The 24,574-nt window shown below is 41.8% G+C and overlaps 5 protein-coding genes across 5 annotated transcripts; 3 read left to right on the top strand and 2 right to left on the bottom strand.

The window, feature by feature from the left end:
- Positions 1-2,224: 2,224 nt before the first annotated feature.
- unc45a (unc-45 myosin chaperone A) lies at positions 2,225-7,988 on the top strand. Its single transcript, XM_029522777.1, has 19 exons — positions 2,225-2,248; positions 2,370-2,562; positions 2,991-3,166; positions 3,281-3,370; positions 3,529-3,696; positions 3,905-4,073; positions 4,228-4,398; positions 4,647-4,818; positions 4,970-5,270; positions 5,350-5,444; positions 5,574-5,715; positions 6,026-6,166; positions 6,346-6,473; positions 6,551-6,617; positions 6,708-6,821; positions 6,906-7,021; positions 7,263-7,380; positions 7,460-7,615; positions 7,701-7,988. Exons 1-19 carry the CDS (start codon positions 2,225-2,227, stop codon positions 7,986-7,988), a joined length of 2,829 nt encoding a protein of 942 aa, XP_029378637.1.
- Positions 7,989-8,638: 650 nt separating this feature from the next.
- rccd1 (RCC1 domain containing 1) lies at positions 8,639-10,776 on the top strand. Its single transcript, XM_029522886.1, has 8 exons — positions 8,639-8,862; positions 8,962-9,177; positions 9,268-9,433; positions 9,517-9,638; positions 9,721-9,822; positions 10,076-10,222; positions 10,311-10,340; positions 10,524-10,776. Exons 1-8 carry the CDS (start codon positions 8,706-8,708, stop codon positions 10,703-10,705), a joined length of 1,122 nt encoding a protein of 373 aa, XP_029378746.1. The 5' UTR covers positions 8,639-8,705; the 3' UTR covers positions 10,706-10,776.
- Positions 10,777-10,835: 59 nt separating this feature from the next.
- Positions 10,836-12,601, bottom strand: cib1 (calcium and integrin binding 1 (calmyrin)). The gene is made up of 7 exons (XM_029522887.1): positions 12,453-12,601; positions 12,087-12,121; positions 11,873-11,972; positions 11,556-11,709; positions 11,338-11,456; positions 11,158-11,246; positions 10,836-11,055 (listed from the first exon to the last, which is right to left on the bottom strand). Exons 1-7 carry the CDS (start codon positions 12,501-12,503, stop codon positions 11,034-11,036), a joined length of 570 nt encoding a protein of 189 aa, XP_029378747.1. The 5' UTR covers positions 12,504-12,601; the 3' UTR covers positions 10,836-11,033.
- A 405-nt stretch (positions 12,602-13,006) lies between these two features.
- LOC115056449 (titin-like) lies at positions 13,007-20,672 on the bottom strand. Its single transcript, XM_029522888.1, has 4 exons — positions 20,560-20,672; positions 20,081-20,171; positions 13,532-19,801; positions 13,007-13,314 (listed from the first exon to the last, which is right to left on the bottom strand). Exons 1-4 carry the CDS (start codon positions 20,578-20,580, stop codon positions 13,280-13,282), a joined length of 6,417 nt encoding a protein of 2,138 aa, XP_029378748.1. The 5' UTR covers positions 20,581-20,672; the 3' UTR covers positions 13,007-13,279.
- Positions 20,673-21,367: 695 nt separating this feature from the next.
- On the top strand, positions 21,368-23,044 carry gdpgp1 (GDP-D-glucose phosphorylase 1). The gene is made up of 2 exons (XM_029523561.1): positions 21,368-21,496; positions 21,783-23,044. The coding sequence occupies exons 1-2, from the start codon at positions 21,481-21,483 to the stop codon at positions 22,898-22,900; spliced, it is 1,134 nt and encodes a 377-aa protein (XP_029379421.1). The 5' UTR covers positions 21,368-21,480; the 3' UTR covers positions 22,901-23,044.
- The last annotated feature ends 1,530 nt before the right edge of the window (positions 23,045-24,574 follow it).

The following is a 24,574-nucleotide window of genomic DNA, read 5'->3' on the forward strand; positions in this document are numbered from 1 at the left end:
CCTCCCACCAATCAAATACATCATGTTTAGGTTGGTTAGTGACTCTCAGTTGTCCGCAGGACTGAGTGTGAGTGATCGACAGGCGACCTCTCCGGGTGTACATCACCCTCCCCCGTGAGCTGGCCGTAAATGGATAAGCCAGAGACAATGAATGAATGAATATTTATATAATTCAGCAGTTCAAAGACATAAATGTGTCAGACTGTTTGGGGGTTTGTATTGGAATTAATAGTGGTTTCTAGAAAAGACATATTTTTTCATAGTCTGTTTTCAGCCCAATTCTGTAAATCCTGAAAAATAAATGGATTAAAAGACAAAATAGGGGAGTGATGTTATTTTCAGGAAAATCAGTGTGTGGGGAAGAAGAATAACATAGCTGTTATGATAGGTCACAGCTGCTTTTAGTTGGATCACCTGCCCTGGTGCGTCAGACTCCAAAAATGGAAAAATCCAAAAGTTAGATAACACTCCCCATGACAAGATATTGGCCTCAGCAAGGTCATTTTATCGTACCTGTTTTGCTTTTTCCTAATATACATAAAAATTGAATCAGTTTGTGTTTTGTGACACCGCCACAACAACAGTCTAACTGACTAACAACTACTGTGCAGGTAATGAGAAGCACAGTATGGAAAATCTAATTGTGTTTTGAAGGTGAGTCATATTTTTAGGGTGTTTTGACAGCCTCGAAAATGTATGTGTGCATGGAAAAAGGAGCTTAGCCTCAATAATTAATTGGGAGATTGTTTGTGAAATCATGGGAACAGATGGCATTGTGTTGGGGTGGTTCTGGTAAAAACTGATAATTTCTCATTGGACCTATAGAATCACTGTATGCAATTGTGGTCATCCACAGATTTAAAAATGAAAAGAGCAGGCTTGGGTAGCAGAAAGTACACAAACAATGATAGAATCCTAAAGCATTATCTTTCACATAAGAAAAAAAATTGTGATGAAGAACAAATGTTTACTCAGCTGCTTTTGATTTACTTTTGATTACTGCCTATTTGCCTGGTGCTGTCACTGAGCTTTGTGGATCTCCTGTGGATCTGTTTGTCTCACACTAAGCCCAGTCCTTAGGATACATACCAACTGTCCACACTGGATAGTCTGCTGAAAGCAGAAAACTGCCATGGTAATGTGAGACTCTTAACTGGTGAACCTGAGCATGGTGTCCATTGGGAAGCACCTTGTCTCCACAGCAACACAGGGCACAAAACAATGGTGCTTAGCCTTCCTGATAAAGGTATGTCTCCAGGGGAAAGATACAGGAAATACCACACCAGCACACTTCATCTAATAGTTTTCAATGCTGTGCAATGCAAAGCTGTTGATGCTGACATTATTTTCAATCCTCTACATGTTTTCACTTTTGCACCACAGAGTGAAATAAATAAATTTATTTACAATTTACAATTTTAATTTGTCATCGTCCATAGGAATGAACTCCCTCCCAATATAGCCATAAATTTACTTATATAGTGTATAGTGTTTTTGTGCAGCCACTAGATTAACCTGCACATGCTTTTATCTACTGTCAACAAGTCAGCAGGTCAAAACTCAAGATGAAATCTCAGATTGTCTAATTCTATTTCTTTTTCACTGATGCCCTCTTTTGCTGTTGTAATACTGTAAATCTCCCCACTGTGGGACAAATAAAGGAATATCTTATCCTTTTTAGTTCTTATCTTTAGTGGGTGGGACAATAAGGGAAACTCTCACTTTATATAATAGTTGTTACGGCTTTAAACGTGTATGTTTTTCTTTCTGGAAAGCTTACTAAAGATGTCCTCACAAAATATGCTTTGCAGAGGTTTAGACCACCAAACAATAACCATTTAGATCCCCTGCAACATTAAAATATATTTCCTCAGCTGAAAGCATGAAAACCTTTAATTGCTGGTTTTCAGGAGCTTTTTTCTTTCGTTGTTTAAACAGCTTGACACAAGTCCTGTGTGAATGTGGTGTGAAGCAGTGAAAATATAACCAAATAAAGCAGAGATACAGACAGAGACCGCTCTCTTCCTTTTATGGTAAGGCAGCGTGAGGGGAAAGGGGCGGAGCTTGGAGGGTTGAAACGTCCTCAACGTGCTCCGGACACCCGGAAGTGTCCCAGGATGTAACATGCTTTGCTGAAGTTAACGGTGTTTGTGACGTAACAACAAAGGAAAATCAAACATTATAGCAACATTTCTAAGAAACGCTGTATTGTGAGTAGGACGAGATGAGCGTGAGTGAAAAAGAAAAGGTAAGACAACGACAACAACAACGCTTCGGAGCTCTGCAGCTTTAGCTTAGCAGGGTTCATCCAGAGACAGTCGCTCGAAGCATTTTTACGTCCCGATAAGTCCTTGTTGTGTTTTACACAGGACCCTGTGGCCCTGAAGGAGGAGGGAAATGCCCTATTCAAGTCAGGAGACCTGCAGGGTGCCGTGTGCTGCTACACTAAAGCCCTGAAGCTGAGTGACAGCCGGACAGAGACCGCTGTCTTACACCGTAACCGGTCCGCCTGCTACCTGAAGCTGGAGGAGTACAGCAAGGCAGAGGCTGATGCCTCCAAGGGTGGGACACATCACTGTCTGCACAGTACAATGTCTATTATTGGGTTAATTCAACAAGAGTAAACGCATTTTTTCAAGATGGCACGCAAGAAAGTGAATGGAAAGTGCACATCGGCAGCCAATAGAGCCTCCTTTTACCTGGTTTAATTGAATTAATTTGTAGTTTGTGGAGTTCCAAAGAGTGATGAAAATTATAGAAAGGCTCAACATGAAGCATCTGTCTGCAATATGATACTCAGAGATGCTCTTGATGATATAAATTTGGATGTAAAGAATTATTCAAACACTTTACGCAGAAGAGCTGCCCCCTCTCTGTAAAAGATAATAGAGATGATAGATTACTTAATGAAGTTCTGGGTTGTGTCACATTTTAACAGGCTGAGGATGTGTATGCATTATAACAAACATCACATTTGCAACTCTTTTCAGCTCTTGATACTGACCCCGGTGATGTGAAAGCCAGGTTCCGGAGAGCTCAGTCTTTTCAAAAACTTGGCCGGCTCGACCAGGCTTTTCTAGATGCTCAAAGATGTGCTCAGCTGGAACCCAAAAACAAACTCTTCCAGGATCTGCTGAGACAGCTAGGAGCACAGATCCACCAGAAGGTGATGTGATTATAAAAAAAAGTGGGCTAAGGGCCATGGAGGTCTGGTCATTTATTCAAAACTGGACCCAGTTGGCACAACTGTTAATTTGTTTCTTTTCTTTTAATCCTGTAGTCAGCACAACTAAACTCCACAGATGCACGTGTGCAGCAGATGTTCTCCCTCCTCTTAGATGCATCTGCAAAAGACTCCGATAGACAGAAGGTGTGGATGGCTCATAGGAGTCCTCACAATTTTCTTATTTTTTTTTTTTTCCTGTTTTGTTTTGTTTTATGTGTGTTGTGTTTGAATTTTTTTCTGCATTGATCCATCTATAAATTTCTATTACACCAAAATAATAGAAGTCCATTAATAAATTTCAGGCTGCTCAGAATCTAGTGGTGTTGTCTCGAGAAGAGGCAGGAGCTGAGCAGATCTTCCGCAATGATGGGGTGAAGCTGATTCAACGACTGCTTCTGTCCAAACAAGTGGAGGTGGTCCTTTCTGCCCTAAGGACTCTGGTTGGTTTGTGCACAGGGCATCAGTCCAGAGTAAGCTTAACAGTTTCCTCTGAAGTTACTTGTTTCATCATCTTTAAAATCACTATTTGATTATCATGTAGAAAATTGTATTGAAACACAGATAAAACAGGAAGTATAGCCATTTTTTATTTGTTATTTAAATTTTTGTTTCAATGTAGCTGTATTTAATTGCAGGTGTCTGTTGAATTGCTGAAATCTTTTTTCATTTTGGTCCTAGACTATGGCTATAGTGAATGAGCTAGGAATGGAGCAGTTGTGCACAGTAATGGGATCAGAAGCCTCCACTGTGTCTCTGGCTGCTTGCCATCTGCTGCAGGTGATGTTTGAAGCTTTAAATGCAGGCATGAAAAAAGAGGTCAGAGGGAAAGATGAAGCCATTCTTCCTGGTGAGTTTGGACTGATCATATTTATATTCTGAATTGGTCAAAGATTAAACTTGATTGAAAATATAACAAATATTTTTTTCTGTGCAGCTGTCTGCCCTGTGCTCTTTAGTTTAATTTATTATGTGATTTTTTTTTTTTTTTTTTTTTGGCGCAGAACCCTCCAAGGAGTTACGCTCTATGTTTCGACATCTCTTGGAAATGATGCCAGCGGCTAATGTGTCGGGGTCAGGCAGGGACAGCGCTATCAACCTCCTGGTCAAACAAGTGCCTCGCAAGTCCTTAAAGAATCCCGACAACTCCCTCACTTTATGGGTGATAGACCAAGGTATGAAATATACCTGCACGTGGTCAAATAATTCTTTCACCCTCAGGCTTTCGTGGAAACAAAATAGCCATAGACCCTCTTTTCAGTTTTTCAGTGTAATCACACCACTGTGCCAGGAAGTACACGTTTAATATAAGTTGATTAAATGTCAAATTAAATTCAATCTTGACTCAGCTATTCCATAGCAATATCAGACTGGTTCATTTGGCATTGATACAGCAAGATTAATGACATCTGTCTTTCTGCAGGGCTGAAGAAAATTCTGGAGGTGGCTGGCACAGTCACCGAGCTCTCAGAAGGACCACCAATCACAGACAACTCCCACATGAACTGCTCTGTCTTGCTGAGCAAACTTTATGATGACCTAAAGAGCGACAAGGAGAGAGAAAATTTCACAAAACTGTGTGAAGAATATGTTCAGTGAGTTTACTATAAAACTTCCAAAGAGTTAGTTACTACATGCTTGAAACCACAGTAACAGGAAGATGTAAAGTCATCACTGTTAGAGGCCATTGGCCAACTGATTGTATTCTTTTACAATTTCACCTAACATTATTATTTTTCTGGTTAGACAACACTTTTCCAGGCCTGGCATAGATGGCAAGCTGCGAGCCATCCAGACAGTATCGGTGCTCCTCCAAGGACCGAGCAACGTGGGTAACAGAACTCTGGAGATGTCAGGAATGATGGACGCAGTGATCTCTCTGTGTGCCTCAGAAGATGTAACTCACCAGCAGGTAGCAGTGGAGGCTCTTATCCACGCTGCAGACAAAGCTAAGAGAGCCTCCTTTATCACAGCCAACGGCGTAGCACTTCTGAAAGACCTCTACAAGAAGAGTGAGAATGACAGGATACGTGTGAGAGCTCTGGTGGTAAGTACTGCAGGTAATTGGAGAAAAGAACATCTCAAAGGTGGAAATTGGTAACTTTCTCCTCTGGGTAATTACACAGGGTTTATGCAAGCTGGGATCAGCAGGAGGGACTGATTTCAGCATGAAGCAGTTTGCCGAGGGCTCCACACTGAAGCTTGCTAAGCAGTGCAGAAAGTATGTTTGAATCAAACTGTCTTGTCTGATCTGCATGCTGCATAACATGCCTAAAATGACAGATGGGGATGGGGATTCTTGGAATACAGCAATTTCAAATAATAAGTAAGGTATATATCTCTCTTTTAGGTGGCTGTGCAATGAGTCTCTACCTGCAACCTCCCGCCGGTGGTCTGTAGAAGGCCTTGCGTACCTCACCTTGGATGCTGATGTGAAGGAAGACTTGGTAGAAGACAAGAGTGCTTTGCTGGCCATGTTTGAACTAGCAAAGGTTGGACTGATGATTGCAAATATAGAATTTGTTACAATGAATGTGACACATGGAGAGTAGTCAGATCAGTAGGTTTTTCAATGTACAAGGAGTTTCTTTTGGTGTGGAAAAACAACTAACACTAAGTACAGTGAGAAGGTAAAGATTAACTGGCAGTAACTTAAATATGAATAATAGAATGTCACAATAAAATTGCGCTAAATATCTACAATATATATAAAATATTAAGTGAAAATTATGAGGTGAGAGGTTAATAGTGGAAGATGCAGTTGCTGCATCAACAGCCTTGCCTTTCTGTTTGTCTCTGCAGTCTGAGGATAAGACAGTGCTCTTTGCTGTGGGCTCTACATTAGTCAATTGCACAAACAGCTATGAAGTGGAGAAGCCAGACCCTCAGCTGGTGGAACTGGCCAAATATGCAAAGCAGCATGTGCCTGAGGAGCACCCCAAGGTACTGTTTTTAGTTCTTTATTTATTTATTTTCATGTCACACAGTACTTCTTTATTGTCGCACAATATCCCCACTGCTCTAACTGCATCCTGTTTCTTTTACCATCATTAAAAGTTTTTAGGTGCATATTAGCAAGACTCTCTGTTTTGCACAAACCTGTCTGTGTTTTCATACGTCAGGATGCATCTTCATATGTGGAAAAAAGGCTGGTGAAGTTACTGGAGGCAGGTGTTGTGTCTGCATTGGTGTGTATGGTCAAGCAGGAAAGTCCAGCCCTCACTGAGGCTTGTAGAGAATGTATTGCCAGGTAGGACTATGGCAGTAAGCATTTTTCACTGTCAGTTCTCTCATTAGATATTCTGTTAATGCCATTTCTCACGGCAGGGTGTTCTTGGCTTTGGTGGGCCGACAGGAAGATAGAGGCACAGTGGTGGCACAGGGTGGGGGAAAGGTAGACCACCACAACAAATATATTACATTTTCATGAATATTCTTCCATTCCGCATTTAATAGTTTGTATGTTTAACATTTCTCTCCACAGGCTCTGATCCCACTGGCATCCGACAACACAGATGTCGGGAAAATCAAGGCAGCACAAGCCCTAGCGAAAATAACTATCACATCAAACCCGGAGATTGCCTTTCCGGGAGAGAGGGTGAGGAAAATTTGTAATCAGCCTGTTTAGTCAATTATGTAAAATAGTCTGGCTCGTTTAACCTTCCCTCTCTTCTGTTTTTAGATCTATGAGGTGGTTCGCCCACTTGTCAGTCTTCTAAGTCTTGAATGCACCCTGCTGCAGAATTTTGAGGCCCTCATGGCTCTTACCAACCTGGCTGGAATCAGTGAAAGACTCAGGTTGGCCACTAGGGGAAGTGTCTTCTTAGACAGCACATACAAATCATTATCTTTTGTAATGAGGACTTGGTAATAGAAATATTTGCAATTCAGACATTAATTTCATCAACTCATGCCTCTGTTCTTTAAACCAAATTCAAGTCTCTGGTTCTTCAAGTGCAACTTCATGGTTTTATAAGCAAATGCAATTGCTTTTTATTTGGTTTTATTTGATGTATTGATAACGTGTATTATTTCACAGACAAAAGATCATAAAAGAGAAAGCTGTGCCAAAAATCGAGGGCTACATGTTTGAGGAGCATGACCTGGTCCGAGCTTCTGCCACAGAGTGCATGTGCAATTTGGTTTTAAGCACAGAGGTAAGACACACATTATTCACAATAGTTCTTATGTTTAAGAAGTGGAACTAACAGGAGTGGGTGTTTTGTGTGTCCTCAGGTGCAGAAATTGTACCTAGCAACAGGGAATGATCGGTTGAAACTGCTTGTGCTCTACAGCGGAGAGGAGGATGAGAGGCTGCGGAAAGCTGCTGCAGGAACTCTAGCCATGTTGACTGCTGAACAGCCTGAACTCTGCACCCGCATCACTGGAACGGTAAGCCCACCACCAAAGCAGCAGCTCACTTTCCCCACCTCATCAGCACCACTGTGTCATGATTCCCTCCGTCCTCTCTTCTCAGACAACCCACTGGCTAGAGATTTTACAGGCACTGCTGCTCAGTGACCTATCTGACCTACGACATCGTGGAGTGGTCATCATTCAGAATATGATGCAGGCAGAGAAGAGCCTTGCGGAGACTGTCATGGAAAGTGAGGCTCTGGAGATTCTGTCTGTCCTGGCAAAGGGAGGAGAGGGTACGCCAGAGCCGGTCTCAAAGATAGCTCAGAACTGTCTGGACAAGGCCGTGGAGTATGGGATCATCAGAAACAGGGAAGGGGGTGAAAAGGGCAAAGGAACTGAACCCTGAAAACACACAGGCGCATTAACACAACTGCCGTCTGTTGATATTCCTCCTGGCGATATTTAAGTGCTTTGAGTATTATGTGGGACCAGTGTAGTCACTGATCAGAAATCAGTGTTTTTGGTCTCAGTGAGTGAAGAATGATCCTAGAATGTTTTTGTCTAAACTGAAAACAGTTATGAGCAATAAGGAGTTTATTTATTTAAAAAAATATATTGCGTAAGAAAGGAAAACCTGATTCTCAGAAAGATATCTTATTACAGTGATTGTATTCATTGTTGTGTCCATTCATGCACATCCATGAAACATGCATAATCATCCTGAAGACCAAAAAGGAAGCCTATTTTGCGTTCTTTTCTAAAGATGTGAGTTTTTACTCGTGTAATTGGTATTCACAAAATATATATTGATTCCAGTTTATGTAGTTCACACTACCTTATTACTTTTTGCAAGTATGTTTGAGAACACGTTGATCATGTAATTCATCTGTGTGTTTTGTTTGTATGATCTCACTACATTCCAAATGCTTTCACTGTGTTTGGGGGGAAAAAAATAAACTTTCCAGTCTCCGTGTTGAGTGAGCTCATTTCTCAAAAAGGTAGTTTTTCAGCACAGCGGGAGCGCATGCGCAGCACATTCACGAGTGTTCACACTTTGCGGATAACTGCGCGGCGCGGCGCAGTTGTTTGTCAGTGGAAGTGAGCGGAGGGAAAGGCGCTCTCAATGCGGTGGTTTGGATTTGGCTTCAACGCGTTTGGACAGATATGTGTCGCTGAAGGGAAAGTGAAGTGTCCCACAGAGCTGAGCGGAGGAGGCTGCTGCTCAGAGAGCAGACACATCAGAGCCAGCTGGAGCCGGAGAGCCTCTCTGAGTCTGGACGGTGAGTCCGGCAGCTGAGGCTGGACAGAGAGAGCACACCGACAGTGTTGATCCGTGTGTCCTGTTTATCTGTCTGTCTGTCTGTCTGTCTGTCTGTCAGGGGGTAGCTGTGTGAGCCTCTCGGGTTTCGGAGATGCCCTTTCCTCTGAGTCCTGCAGAGCTCCTCTGGCAGAAAGCCGCGGCTGCAAAGATGCTCTCCTGGGTGAATTGTACTTGACCCTCGCTTTCCCAGACAGGATTGAGTCCTGGGACCTTCGGAAGACATCGAAGACTCCATCATGGAGAATGGACATACAAACTCAGTCAGAGAGCTCAGGTTATGTTTGTTGTAATTTTCGATTGACCTCATCAGAAGAATATTGGTCAGAGAATCCAGAGTATTTATTGTATTGCTCTCTTACTGCAGGAGCCCCTCTGAATCTCCCATTGGTCCCTGGAGGCTTCATAGCCACAAAACCTCCCTTCTATCGCCCATTGTCCCCTGACCTGAGAGCCAAGAGCCTGGCCCTGGGAGCAGGGCATGCCGTCCTTCTCACTGCCACGGGAGCTGTGTACAGCTGGGGACTGGGCAGGTAGGCTGATGTAATTACACACTTGTTTTTATTAGGAATCTGAGCAATGGCACCTCGATGAGTATTCTCTATTTATTGGACAGTCATGGTCAGTTGGGGCACGGAGGCCTCACCTCTGAGGAGCAACCCAGGGCTGTGGAGGCGCTTTGGGGGATGCCCATGAGCTCTGTTGCCGCAGGAGGCTGGCACTCTGCCTGTATTAGTGGTAAATGTTATATAAAGATACTGTGAAAATGGTGACATTGCTTCAATCGACACAAAATGTCAAATGACCTGTTTCTTCACAGATGGTGGTGACCTTTATGTGTGGGGCTGGAATGAGGTGGGCCAGCTTGGACTTCCATCACAAGGTCTGAGGAAAGCATCACAGCAGCAAATTAGCCAAGCAGGTTTGTCAGTGTCCCTCATGTATATTCACTGTGTGAGAAACACAGTGTCACTGCCCTGAGATAAGCTATATCCGACATTTCAAGTCTGCCAAAATACAGACTATTTAAATGAATACTATATAAGGTATGGCTATGGCTTTAGCATTCATGGATGAACCATTCCTATAATTTTCGTGTCAAACGTGTTGCTTAATGGTGATGGCAGTAAGAACTTCAGTAGTAAAAGCTCAGTTGTGTTGACTGTACTGCCCAGGAGAATTACACCACGATGCCACCAAGGGAGAGAAAAGCGAAGAGGTATTCATTTCAATCCAGGCATTCCCAGCTCTGCTGGATGTCACTCCATCCTGTGAAATCAGTAAAGTCAGCTGTGGCTCCCGCCACACAGCTGCTGTAACAAGTAAGGAATGTCTTTTGTAGTTCATGTTGGTCTGCGTTTTGTTTAAAATGGAGCATGGTAATACTTACCTCCTTTTTTTTTTTTCCAGCAACAGGTGATCTTTACACTTGGGGCTGGGGTAAGTTTATTCTTGAAGTTTAGCTGACCTTTTAATTAATTTTACTTATTAGAAAATACGTTGCATTTAAATAACAACCCTTTCAGTAGTCGCACCAATCACATTACAACAAAATCACAAAGTACCTAATTTCAGCAGAGGTTAAACTTCCCTTATCCATTTTTATTTGTATTACCCTTTCAGGTGAATACGGACAACTCGGACACCAGAGCTTTACGACTTTAGATGAGCCTCATCATGTGGAGTTCTTTAGGGATCAGCAGATGCGTGTAGTTGACGTAGTGTGTGGGACATGGAACACTTTTGCTGCTGTCATCAAGGAGGAAGAAACTTGTTCTGAAAATAAAACCCCATCCCTATCATAAACAGTGGACTTTGGACAACAGTTCAGGAAATATAAAGTATAACAACAAATACATTGAGATGTTGGATTTATTTTGTAATATATTTAAGTAATTTTTTTCTATGTAAAAAAAAAAAAAAAACTATGCTGTTAAACTTTTTAAACATTCTTTAATTTGCATAAAAGATATAAAAAGGCTTCAAAATTCAAATAGGATACATAAAAACAATTGAAGAATTCTATAGATTAATATAATTTAAGGCAAATATTGAAAATTGCATCAAACACTATAATATAAGAATTAAAGGATGATGCATTTCCACAGTAGAGCCAGCCAGCCAGATTGGTCTTCACAGCACAATCTTGAAAGAACTGTGGAGAAATAAAAAGTTGTTACCACAGTTCTAGTGAAAAAAAACTAATGAGAGAGAGAGAGAGAAAATACAGATTGGTAAAAATATAAAATTTACTTACCTGACAAAATCCGGTGATCTTGAAATGACATGCTGAAACTCTGAGAGGTTCACAGTTCCATCCTTGTCAATGTCAGACTCTTCAAGAATCTGAAAAACATTCAGAACTGTCAGGATTAGCAGCACATCAGTATACTGAGCTGCATCCATCTGGTGGCTCCATAAGACTCAGCGAACTCACATTGCTGATGAGCTGCCGCATTTCATCTGAAGTTAGTCTTGTGTCATCTGTTTCTCCAGTCAGGCAGTTAACCAGCTTCTCCAGATCAGCACTGTCAAGGGTTCCATCATCGTCAAAATCTTAAAAAGACAAAAGAAAAAAAGAAATACTCCTCATAGATTAAAAACCTAAACATGCTTTATTAATTACCAACTCAATTTTGTAATCAATTCATTTACCAAATATACGGAATGCATAGTGCGACTTGATTTCCAGAGTAGCAGAGTCACTGAAGGCGCTCAAAAGATCCAGAAAGTCTTCAAATGTGAGACTTCCATCTTTCTGATCAGATGTTGAGAATACATGACAGATTCTTTTCCTGAAAGGATTGGACTGGGACGGGTACAAGTACAAGGGTCAGTACAAGTTGTCACTAATTAAAGCACAACCTCATAAATACACAAAGTACAGGAAAGTCCAAGTTAAACAACAAACAATGACCACAAAAGAATCCACATAACAACCATTTCTCTGCTTAACTTAAATATGCATTCACCTTGAGTTCTGGCAGAGTGAGGATCCTCTCCATTGATACTCTGGCATTTGAAAGGTCTTTCTCATCTTTATTAAGCAGCTCGGTGAATCTCTTGTGAGCACTAAACCACGGAAGACGCAACTTTACTGGGTAGCTCAACAGACAGCGATTCAAATGATTTATTTATACATTTGTGGAACATGATCGCAAATGTATCACGTAGCTGATCACTTACAGAAGAATTTCTTGTTTTGTCAGGAATGTCAGTTCCTGAAAGTTAAAGTGTGTATTATTAGAAAGTTGATGAGCTTTTTTTTTTCTACGTCACTGGGATACTTTTATTTTTCCTGTCCGACACATCCACCGTGTTAATATCTCATATAATCAACAACATTTGCTCTGTCACTCAGCGTGACGTCATATTTAATATATTAGTCAAACACATCTAGTCCCTCAAATAAAACAGCTTTTCTTAATTTTTAATTTTCTCCCATAACTAAAGTCTCAAAAACTACGTTTTCCTGAATTTTTACTGAGCGTGAAAACAACTTCAGGCTTTCGGTTACTGTCTGCTTTTCGAGACTCCGCTTCGGCCACTTACTTGGTATTCCGAAAGCGACTCCTTTCCCAGTTGACTTGCCGTGGTTCCCATTTTAAATTTGTGTCTCCAGTATGTACTTTTAGTAAATAAAACCCGTGAACCTGCCGATCTAAAAGCTAACTATTTGCATGGCTCTCTTCCGGTTTCTGGTTCTGTTTCCTGTACTGACTACGTCACGGTTTCCATGGTGTCGCCCTTGTAAACAGTCCTTCTTACTGTCAGGTCAACAACAAACAGGCGACAGAGAAAACTTTGTTTACAATCCACTTTAGTGAAATACACAGTTTAGATTTTACATTTGTTTAGCTTGAATAAATAAATATTGTACTGGCTCCTTAATTTTTTAAAGGTTTGTGAGTTGTGAAAAAGGACTCCCCATCATAGAGATTTTTATAGATTTGGACAGAATTTAATTATACAGGTGTTCATTGTGTTTTTTTTGTTTTGTTTTGCTTTGTTTTGTTTTGTTTTTTGGGGGGGAGTATTTCATGTGCAGTTATAACAATTTCTTTATATACTACACACTCCACGCTATTAAAAATGCAAGCAAAAATTTGTTTATTTTTTCCATTGTTTTGTACCAAAACTACAATGATTGCAGTTGTTTTATAGATGTACATTTTCTATCTGTAAACAAAGTTAAGCTGTCTAATGCAGCTTACTAACATACAAACATTAAAAACTGAATAATATACAATCAGTAGCTTTTAGTGCGGAATATTTTCTGGCAATGAACTCAATCCACAAATGTTTATAACTCTGCTACAGTAAAATTATATATACTGCGGAAAGAAGCTCAGGAGAGGATTGACACAGCAACAGGCAAGCTAAGCTCCAGGATTTGTGTCCCAGTCTGTTGTGTCTGAAGGAGAAAAAAATCAATCAATCAATCAATCAATCAATAACTCTTAATAAAAGAAGAAGAATGAGCAATGAAATCAGGGTAAAGGCTTTATACATCTCAGTATTCTCTTGAATGTTTTACATCCTATTGAACTTGTGCAAAAATACCATAACTGTAGGTTTTTAATAAATCAGTTGATATTTCATTGGACATATTAATTGTTTCCAGATCATACCTGTCATTTTTGTTCCTTCCTTGGTCTCAATAGGAACACCGGTGCCATACTCATTTTCCGCAGTGACTCTGAAGAAGTATATTCCTCCCTCCTCCAGGTCAGACACTTTGTAGGACAGTCGACGGCATTTATCTGTTAGTCTTGTCCACCCTTTTCTGCTGATGTCTCGTATGTCTACGAGGTAGTTCTTAACAGAAGCTCCACCCTCATTCTCAGGGATGTCCCAGGTAACAGTGGCAGAGTTCTTGGTTACATCTTTTACTGTTATATGAGCGGGTGGACCGGGGGAATCCAAAACCCTCACATTCAGGGTCAAAGAGGCCGATCCAGCAACATTTTGCAGTTTCACAATGTATTTACCAGAGTCTTCACGGGTTGCTCCCTCAACTGTGATAGAGGTGATGGAGCTAGTGGTGTTAATGAGTCCTCTGACTCTCAGATCTACATCTGCCTTGTCCCATGATGCACTGGGCACTGGTTTGCCTGTGAAAGGCACAGCCAAAGTGAAGCTGCTGCCACTTTTAACAGACAGGGTCTTCCTCATCTCAGGGCTAATATCAAACCTTGGCTCCTCCTCTTTCTCAATGGCAACCTGAGGATCTGTTTCAGGGCTGGGCTCACTGATGCCAATTTTATTCATGGATCTGACAATAAAAATGTATTCTGCCCCTGATGTGAGGCCAGTTACTGTGAACTCTGTTTTATCTGTGTTGTGGACACCAACAGTCCACTCGTCTTCTTCAGATTTTTTGAATTCAACCTTATACCCTGTAATTGCTGCTCCACCATCAAACAACGGCTTGTTCCAAGACAGAGTGACCGAGGATCGGGTTGAATCAACTATAGATGGCTTTGCTGGAGGGGAAGGTAAAAACTTTGGATCCTCAGCCAAGGTGAGTAAGCATGGGAGACTGGGTTCACTTAACCCTGCTGAGTTCTCAGCAAAGACTCTGAATTCATACTCACATCCCTCATGCAGGCCAGTGGCTTTGACCCGTAAATCATAGACTGGCTTTTTATTGACTCTCGTCCAGCGTACACCCTGCTTCTCCCTCTTCTCAATAACGTATCCATTGATGCGGCTACCACCATCAGAGGAAGGTCTCTTCCAGCAGACAGTCATAGCGTCAGTGCTTGCACTTGTGACTTCAACATCCAACGGAGCAGATGGGATAGTAAAGGGATCCGCTGCCCTGATGGGTTCACTTTCCAAAGTTTCACCCTCGCCATATTTGTTCACTGCCCTCACTCTAAATAGGTATTCATTTCCTTTGACCAGCTTGACTATCTTACAAGTAGTTGCCATCATGTTGTCATACAAAAGAGTCCAGGATACACGGCTGGTTTCACACTTTTCAACAATATAGTGCATGATCTCTGCACCACCAGTCTCATGAGGGGGTCCCCACGACAGGGAGCATTTCTCTGCTGAGAGACCAGACACTTCCAAAGGACCAGCAGGTGGGCCGGGTCTATCCAAGACCTTGCAAGTGATAACTTTAGAAGCAGTACCACCTGTGTTTTGTAGGGTCAGAGTATACTGTCCGGAGTCTTTCCTCACACTTTCTTTGACAAGTAGAGAGGTATGAGTCCTTGTTGCAATTATCTCAATCCTTCCCTTGGCACCAATATTTCTACCATTCTTCATCCAAATCACTGTTGGGTTGGGGCAACCAGAGATGGCTGCATCTATTCTCAGTAGCTCTCCTGCTTTGACAGTCACAACCTGTCTAAATTTATCCTCCATGGTAATTTTGGGTGGCTCAACATCATGCTGTACAGTAACAGGCCCTGTGGTTTCAGAGGGTGCACTGAAAAGCTCAGCAGAATTCTTTGCAATCACCCGAAAGTCATACTGTTCACCCTCAGTGAGGCCAGTCACTTCCAAGAAGGTGTCCAGGAGGTTGGTAAAGTTGCACTTAAGCCAGCAACTACCTGGCAGCTCCTTCCGCTCGACAATGTAACCAGTAATTTTAGCTCCACCATCATATTCTGGTTTGTCCCATGAGAGGGAAACTGAGCCGTTGGTTATATTGGTGACAGTGAGGTTGCACGGAGGATCACACTGGTCTCTTGCTGCCACAGGATCAGATGCCTTGCTGCAGGGTCCAATGCCTGCCATGTTCTCAGCACAGACCCGGAACTCATACATCAGACCTTCTTCAACACTTGTTACCTTGAACTGGTTCTCCGTCACCGGGCTTCTGTTTAACTTTGTCCACAGAATACTGCTTTGATCTTTACACTCAATGTGGTATCCAACAACAGGGTTGCCCCCATCACAGTCTGGTTTGCTCCAAGCAATGACCATTGCAGACTTTGAGGCCTGCACTACATGGAGGTTGATTGGTGGACCAGGGGGCTTAAAAGGATACTGGGCAACAACAGGCTCAAATTCAACAAACTGGCTTGTGCCATAGCGATTTTCTGCAGCAATACAAAACTGATATTCAGTCCCCTGTGTCAGGCGGGAAATTTTGATTGATGTTCTTGCAACTGTAGCAGACACGGTTTGCCAGACTGTGCTCCCTGTATCTCTCTTCTTAACAACATAATTGCTGATTTGGCATCCACCAGTATAATGTGGGGGCTGCCAGGACAGGGACACAAAGTCAGCGCTCACTTCATCCACACTGAGGTCACTTGGCGGTCCAGGTCTTTCAAAGACATTAACAAAAATCTCAGCCAGCGTGGTTCCCACAGAGTTGGTGACTGACACCTCATACACACCAACATCGACCTTTGTTGCGTCTTTGATAATAATCTGAGATGACATATCAGATGTTTGGACATTTACCCTGCTTGTTTCTTTCAGCACATTGCCATCTTTTTTCCAAGCTACTGTTGGCGTTGGTGCACCCTTGAAGGGAACCTCAATTTTTAAATCATTCCCCGCCTTCACAGTGAACGTATTGGAAAGCAAATTAATAATAGGCCCAGCACTAGTGGTGTCCTTTACTGTAACTGGTGCTAACATGGACTTTGGTTCACTCCGTCCCTTTTCATTCACAGCACTCACCCTAAAGAAGAACTCCTTTCCCTTTGCCAGTCTGGTAATAGTCGCTTCCAGTGCTTTACTTTCTGAACATGTTGTCCATGTGTCATCTCCCTTGGCTTGCATTTCTACGATATAGTATATGATTTTACTTCCTCCATCATGGTCAGGCTTCTCCCAAGAGATTCTTGCACTATTACATGTGACATCACTGAGTGTGATCTTCCCAGGAGGTGGGGGAGCCTCAGACACTTTAACAGCGTCAGGGGTCTCTGCTGGCAGTCCAGTCCCAAACTCATTTACAGCCAAGACACGGAAATAATAAAAACTTCCTTCCTGGAGGTTGTCAATCTTGCATGAGTTCCTCACACAGCAGCTGCAAACGCTTGTGAAGGCCTTTCTGGCCTCTTCTCGCTTCTCTACAATGTAGTGCAAAATCTTTGCTCCTCCATCAATGAGAGGTGTTTCCCAGGAGAGGGATACAGAGTCTCTCTTTACCTCCTTCACCTCCAGGTTTGCTGGTGCACCCGGAGAGTCCAGTACTCTGACGTTGATGAATGCTGATTTAGAGCCACTGTTGTTCTCAACAGTCAATACATACTTTCCTGTATCATCTCTATTAACATTCTCAATCAATAGCACCGTGTAGGAGCTTGTCACCTCAATTTGAGCGCGCTCACTTAGAATTCCACCCTCCTTGGACCATTTCACCTCAGGCTGTGGCCTTCCTCTAATGGTGACAAGGAGACGTAATGTGGAACAGACTCGAACATTGACTGTTTTCCTCAATGCAGTCTCCAATTCAATCTCAGGTGCCTCTAACTTTTCAGATGCTTTTACTGGCCCAGGTAGATCCATGTGCTCTCCAACGCCAGCAGCATTCATTGCACGAATGCGGAAGTTGTACTCTGCATTTTCTTTGAGTCTCTTTACAGTGTATTCTGTTTTCTCAACACCTGTGCTTGGTGTGCATGTAATCCACTCGTCATCTGTGGATTCTCTCATCTCAACCAAATATCCACTGATAGCTGCTCCACCATCGTAGATTGGCTTTGACCAAATCAGAGACGCAGTGCTGCTGGAGTAGTCTGTCACCTTAGGGTTGGTTGGGGGACCCGGTGGATAAGTAGCTTCACAGACTTTTATATACTCACTGGGCTCACTGGGTGCACCCACACCAGCAGCATTTTCTGCCAATACTCTAAATTGATAGTGACGCCCCTCGGTAAGCCCAGTGCACCGGAAACGCAAATCATTTAGCCTTCTCTTGTTGCATTTAGTCCACCTGACACCATCTTTGTCACGTTTCTCAAGGATGTAGCCATCAATCTCTGAGCCTCCATCACTTTCTGGCCTTTCCCATGTTAATGCTACAGAGTCACCTGTCACAGCACTGGCTCGAGGGGTCGAAGGTGCGCTTGGTGCTGTAAAAGGATTCTGCGCAACGAATGGGTCTGATTCCAAAAATTCACCCACCCCAAATTTATTCACAGCAGCCACTCGGAAAATATATTCTTTTCCAGGGACCAGTTTTGTCACTTTGTAACTTACAGCTTCAACATGAGAGTCCACCCCTGTCCATATAACACGGCTGGTCTCCCTTTTTTCAACTATGTAATGGGAGGCACAGGCACCACCATCATTCACAGGTGGGTTCCAGTGAAGATTACACCTTTCTGCACTGATGACTTTCACTTTCAGAGGCCCATCAGGAGGGCCAGGTCTATCCAGAACCTTCACATTAACAGGCACAGATGTAGTTCCACCACTATTGCTGAGGATCAATACAAAGTGGCCGCCATCCACTCTTATACAGTCCCTGACGGTCAGAGCTGTGTGAGTTAGGGTGTTTTTTACTTCTGTTCTTGGTGTAGATTTATTCACTTCTTTTCCGTCCTTAAGCCACATTACATCAGGAAGTGGCTTCCCAAAGTAATCAGCTTCAATTACAAATGTCTCACCAGCCTGAACACAAGTGATGCTCTTGTACTTTGGATCAATGAATGCTGTGGGTCCTTCAATGACATCCTGAGCAATGACGCTCACACTTGCTGAGGGTGTGCTCCAAACACCAGCACCATTCTTGGCAGTTACTCTGAACTCGTAAGTTTGACCTCCTGTCAGACCAGTGATGGTGAATTCATTGTCAATAACATTGGTGAAGTTTGCCTTCATCCATCTGCCGTCAGGGAGGTCTTTCTTTTCAATGACATAACCTGTAATGGTGCTTCCACCATCATACACAGGTTTTTCCCACTTGAGTGTGACAATCTCCTTGGTAATAACGATAGGTTCAGGCTTTCCAGGAGGACCACAGGGGTCTCTGGCCACATAACACTCAGACATGTTGCTAGATGAGCTGATTCCAGCAATGTTCTCTGCAAAGACTCTGAATTCATACTCAATGCCTTCCTGCAGTCCACTCGTTTTGAAGTGAGTATTAGGTATAACAAGCTTGTTCAGCTTGGTCCATAAGATGCTGTTCTTCTCCTTGCGTTCAAGGTGATAGCCGATTACAGGGCTGCCCCCATCTTTTGTTGGAGGTTCCCATTCAACAACCATACTGTACTTAGTCACTGTGGACACAAAGGGGGTACCAGGAGAAGCAGGCACGCTGAATGGATATTGTGCCAGTACAATAGGAGAGGTGATTGCAGTACTTTTTCCGTACCTATTTTCTGCAAACACTCTGAACTGGTATTCAGATCCTGTCTTTAGCTTGGTGACTTTGACTGTTGATCTTACTGTCGTTGCTGACACAGTCTGCCACTCTGTACTTGTTGTTTCACGTTTCTCCACCACATAGTTGTCTAGCTGACAACCTCCTGTATATTCAGGTGGCTCCCAAGAGATTATAACGTAGTCAGAATTGATCTCATCAATCCTCACAGGTCCTCTAGGTGGGTCTGGCTTTTCAAGAACGACTACAGTGATTTCCCCGGTATATTTCCCAGCACTGTTACTTGCTGTGACTGAGTACTGACCAGTGTGCTCCCTGGCAGCATGTCTGATATGAAGAACTGTTAATGATGGTGTAGTTGAAATCTCAAGCCTTGATGTTTCTTTGACTGCCTGGCCATCTCTTTTCCATTCAATCTTTGGCGCTGGACACCCCACCACTGGGATTTCTACTTTCAGATTTTCACCATTCTTGACAGTGAATGTGCTGAAACTTATCTCAAGTGCAGGCTTAATAGTGTTTTCCTTTTCTGTAACAGAAGCTGTTGCCACTCTTGGGTTTTGTTCTCCATTTTCCGCAGGTGTTTCAGACGGCCCTGGTGAAGATGAGTATTTTTAAATTATGAATGAATTATGCCCAAATATTTGTTAATTTAATTTTGTTTGCATGCAATTTTTGGATTATTTTAGATTAAACTTTATTGTTATTGTGTAGGACATCAGGTGGGGTATGAAACATTATGTCATATTCCATTAAGTATGAAATAAAGATAAAGATACAAGTCTTCCTGTTATCCCCATTTTTTTATTACTTAAATCTAAGTTTGAATATACATTATCTAGGTTACGAAGTGATATGCATGCATGACCACTACCTTCAACAATGACCATAGAGGGTGACTGAGAATCCTCTGCAGTGAGCTCAACATCAGTGTCCAGTGTCATATTTATATTTAGAGTTCCCGACTAGACAAAGAGAAAAGGAAATTAAAAAGGCAGAGATATGAACAAGGAAATATGTTTCTTTTCCCCTGTATTTCTAAATGTCTTCTGTTTGGTTGTTTCCAAAGAGACAAGCTTCATGATCCCATTTAAATAAGATTAATTACTAGTTGAAACTAGCTAGCATATATAGCAACTGTCATGCATTGGCAACAGAAACTCTTGATGGCATTAAAAGTAACTACAAGCACAGCAGCCCAGACTGCCATGTGTTCAGATAAAACCTTATTCTTATACCTGTCAAACCTCATAAGGTTTAAAATGGCTCACTTTCGAAAGAAAATCAGAGAAAGACATTCTTCTTAAAAGACATTACTTTAAGGTATCGTATTTAAAACATAGCTGTACTTACTGTATTTTTGCCTGGTTCCATCCTTTATCCTACTTGGCCTTATTTTTGTCTGAGAAATGTGAAGTGACTTCCAGTTACTTCAGATATGTTGCATCCACTTTGGTGATCCACAAAGTTCTGTGGCAGGCAAACACAGCTCTGCCAATCACTGTCTGCTTTATCACTGGGGTGTGCAGTGACTAAAATAACTGTGATGCCTGACTGGCCAGCTGCTCACGCTCTCAAAGTTAGTTGAGCTTACTTAGGTCAGCTATGAAAAACTGGAGCATTGCTCAACATTTATATATTTTAGGATACGTACAATGCTAGTAATTGGGGGTTAACCATATTTAAAGATTGGATCATTTGTAAATATATTTCTTCATATCTTTGTTGGGGGCAGATGGTTTGTATGTGTGTATACATTTTCAGGTACTCAGGCAAATTCCTTTAGCATTTATGCCTTGAATAGGTTTTCTTTGGTAATACGTAGTGTATAGAGAATAACACTGTCTGTTGTCTCTAATATTATCAAGAAAAAAAGGAGAATTGAGTAAAATTCACTCCAAAGATTCATTTCCCGATTTTATTATTGTTATTAATAATAATAACAGCAACAACAACAACAACAACAACAACAATAATAATAATAATAATAATAATAATAATAATAATAATAATAATAAATATCCCTGTTTGTTTGGTTTTGTTTTGTTTTTTGTAATATAGTGCCTCTTTCGTCAAATTTGCATGAAAATTGTCTGTCAGATTACGGAACTATGAACCGGAAATACAACAATAAACGCCAACGAAGAAGAATACGTGTCAACGCGGAAGTGAGCTAGCTCAGCTGACCGGCGTCGGGGAAAGTGAAATTATACCTAAATGAATAAGTTGTAGATCTGCCTTTTACAGACACGTTAATCAGATGTTTGTTTGGAGATGTCAAAATTAAAAGGTGAGTTCCCTCTTGGTCATGTTGTGGGAAACCGGGCAAGAGAAACATATGTGTCTGTGTGTCTTTGCTCGTTTGTAAGATACAGAGATTTCTTCTTTTTTAACTACTTTGGTCGTTTGTGATGGACAGATTCTTTTACTGATTTTTAAAATGTCAACAGGTAAGCAGAAATTGCAGCCCTGTTTTCTTTTTGCGATGCGTGACAGATCTGTTAGATGATTCAGCAGAATGAAATACAATCTGTGCGACTACAATGAGCTTGAATGTCACATGTTACGCCCCTCAGCATCACCAGCAGATCCACCCATGCCGCTCCAGTTTGTGTATTCCCACCAGGACTTTGTCACAGATGTGTGGCGGTCGAGTGAAAGCAATCCTGAGACGACATCGGGGCCAACGATGTTTGACAAGACAATCCAAGCTGGCTGGAGAGACCGGATGGAGAGGGGGCTCTTTCGCTATCGACTGGGTAATTTACAAACACGCATCCTGCCAGGTTCGCATGGCTATGTGGCCCAGTTGAATATTCAAAGAGGAGTAGAGAGAAGGAAGCCTCAGGAGATACTAAGCATTCAGCAAGAATTCAACGCCAAAGAGTTTAACTTTAACAAAGTCAATCCAGAGGAAATCACATTTGAGATGATAAAGGACACAGAGAAGGACTCAGGTTTGAGTGACAGCGAACAGTTGCTTCAACCCAGCAGGATGGTTGTGCTGGTCAATGTGAGTCCTTTGGAGTTTGGACATAGTCTCTTTGTTCCAGAGCCATTACGTTGTTTACCACAGGTCCTGACAAAGTTCGCCATCCAGGTTGGCATCGAATCTGTGCTTCTGAGCTCCAATCCTGGATTTCGTGTTGGGTTCAACAGTTTAGGAGCACTTGCGTCAGTCAATCATTTACATCTACATGGCTATTATCTGGACCAAGCACTCAAGATAGAATCTGTGCCCGTCAAGCCATTGCTACCTGAAAAGGGATTTTATCGCTTCTTGGATTTTCCTGCTGGATTCTTGTTTTACACAGAATCAGAAAAGGTGGAGAAAGTAGCACAAGCCATATGCAAGGTGACAGACTTTCTTGTGGATTGCAACATTGCCCACAACTTGTTCATGACGAGAGGAATCCCACCCATTGATCACACACAGAACGAGACGAATCTCAGCTCGAGAAAAGGCGTCCGTGTTGCTGTGTGGCCTAGAATATCCTGTTTTGGTGCCAAAGAGGAGTCTGCCTTCAACGTTGCTCTCTGTGAGCTGGCTGGACATCTACCATTCAAGAACAAGAAGGACTATGATCTCGCTACTGAAAAAGATGTAATAGATATAATTCAGAAGTATGTTCTGCTTGATGAGGAGTTTCACAGTTTAGAACAGCAGCTTACTCATCATTTACTGGATTTATAATTTAAGAAAACTTTATCTAAATGTCTTTGGCTTTATAGAGTCTTACATACAGAGTTGGATGTGCAAAAAAAACTGCAGAATACAAAGCAAACCTTTCAAACCATGATTAGGTTTACAAATGAAAATCTGCTGATTGACCGATGTCTTAATTAACGTAAATAAATAATAAATAAAATAAAATTGAAAGTACTTCACCTAAAAGCAGGTGTATGTTTTGTTTTGTTTTTTTTCCTATTAGTTCCACAGTTTTGTATGTGAAAAAAAGTCATTGACTTTATTCACAGCAAACATTTTGACTGGTCGAGAAAGAGGAGCAGGAGAAGCACAGGTAACGGCTGCATTTTAACTTGCTGTCCTGATTTGTTCGTACTGTCTCTATTTCACACCTCACTGGTTCATCTGAGTGGTTCAAAACAAGTCAAATCTCAAACACAGACTTTTATTTTTCCTTCCAATCTTTCCATCATCCATGATGATGTAGGGTCTAAGTTGCTGGTCACAGGACATCTCCAGAACAAAACTTGTTCTGGCTTGAAAACCAATCAAACAAAATAGAAAAACACAGAGCACGCACACACAAAAAAACAAGATTTAAGATTTGGCTTACTACTACTAAAATTCAAAATGGCTGCAGTGTGATAGGCTTATGAAACAGTTATTACTGCTGGACATGAGTAGGCACAGTCACCACCTGCTTAAGTACAACATGGTTCACGCTGCCATTTCTTATCACACACATCTGTGCTTCTTACACATACAAATTCACCCCCCCCACTGGGCAGAAAGTTGTGGTCAGATCAAGAGAGATCAGTGTCACACGTTTTCCTTGTGGACCACATCATCTGCCAGAATTACATCACCAAGGTTACATTGCTAAACCGTGCAGTGAACTCAGCGACCGCGGATATTGCTCATTCGTTTTAATGAGCTTTGTCATTGGTGAGTACATTTAAATACCACTTTGTAATGCTCTGCCGTGTGTCCTCCAGTCTGGGAAGCACATGTATTTCCTTCCCACCTCACTATTTACATTTAACAGTCCACGTGTATACATTGCCCCTGTTTCCATTGTGAACATTGCATACTGGTCACAGAGTTTACATTTGAAAGTCATAGAAACATTTTCATAGTTAACAGATAGTATCTGCAGAAATGTTTTACCGCCATACATTTGGGAAATACAGTCATTGGCAATTTTGCTTGTATTTAGATGAAGAGGGCCGATAACATTCTCATGACCAACTAACAGCTTCCTTAACTTGGCATGAATACAACTTCTCATTGTAATGTAAAGTGCTACAGTCTTGCAATTTTAATTGTAAAGAAGTAGCTTGTGTTGAACAGTCTTGAGTTTATTTTATGTCAAAGTGAAATCTATAATTTGCTTTTATGACATAAACAAATTTAGTTGAGCATAAGAAAAAAAATGGCACTTGTACCAACCTTGAACCCTCAGGCTGTGGCGGTTGACTGAGACAAACCTGTCATGCATCTTTTAAATGGGGCCCAGCACGGGTGTATGTTATTTCCAGTTAATGCTTCACGGGAGAGATGAGAATGTCTTCGCTGCTGCCACCCCCCTGACTATCAATGATCCAAATGATCCAGAACAAACATGACTACTAGTATCAAAATCATTGATAAATCATTGAGATTTCACATACGTTGACTTTC

The sequence above is a fragment of the Echeneis naucrates genome, chromosome 16 (assembly GCF_900963305.1).
Source record: "Echeneis naucrates chromosome 16, fEcheNa1.1, whole genome shotgun sequence".
Classification (NCBI taxonomy): Eukaryota; Metazoa; Chordata; class Actinopteri; order Carangiformes; family Echeneidae; genus Echeneis; species Echeneis naucrates.

Bases quoted from the DNA above. Each gene is read 5' to 3' on its own strand.
- unc45a (XM_029522777.1), top strand. From the start codon at position 2,225: ATGAGCGTGAGTGAAAAAGAAAAG. The intron at 4,399-4,646 runs GTATGAAATATA...GTCTTTCTGCAG, and splicing joins TTTATGGGTGATAGACCAAG to GGCTGAAGAAAATTCTGGAG. The intron at 5,716-6,025 runs GTTGGACTGATG...TTGTCTCTGCAG, and splicing joins CCATGTTTGAACTAGCAAAG to TCTGAGGATAAGACAGTGCT.
- rccd1 (XM_029522886.1), top strand. From the start codon at position 8,706: ATGCGGTGGTTTGGATTTGGCTTCAACGCGTTTGGACAGATATGTGTC. The intron at 8,863-8,961 runs GTGAGTCCGGCA...TCTGTCTGTCAG, and splicing joins AGCCTCTCTGAGTCTGGACG to GGGGTAGCTGTGTGAGCCTC. The intron at 10,223-10,310 runs GTAAGGAATGTC...TTTTTTTTCCAG, and splicing joins CCACACAGCTGCTGTAACAA to CAACAGGTGATCTTTACACT.
- cib1 (XM_029522887.1), bottom strand. From the start codon at position 12,503: ATGGGAACCACGGCAAGTCAACTGGGAAAGGAGTCGCTTTCGGAATAC. The intron at 11,710-11,872 runs GTGAATGCATAT...TACCCGTCCCAG, and splicing joins TCACTCTGCCAGAACTCAAG to TCCAATCCTTTCAGGAAAAG. The intron at 11,457-11,555 runs GTAAATGAATTG...TGTCTTTTTAAG, and splicing joins CTATGCATTCCGTATATTTG to ATTTTGACGATGATGGAACC.
- LOC115056449 (XM_029522888.1), bottom strand. From the start codon at position 20,580: ATGGAACCAGGCAAAAATACA. The intron at 20,172-20,559 runs GTAAGTACAGCT...CTCTTTGTCTAG, and splicing joins TGGAACCAGGCAAAAATACA to TCGGGAACTCTAAATATAAA. The intron at 19,802-20,080 runs GTAGTGGTCATG...CATCTTCACCAG, and splicing joins CTCTATGGTCATTGTTGAAG to GGCCGTCTGAAACACCTGCG.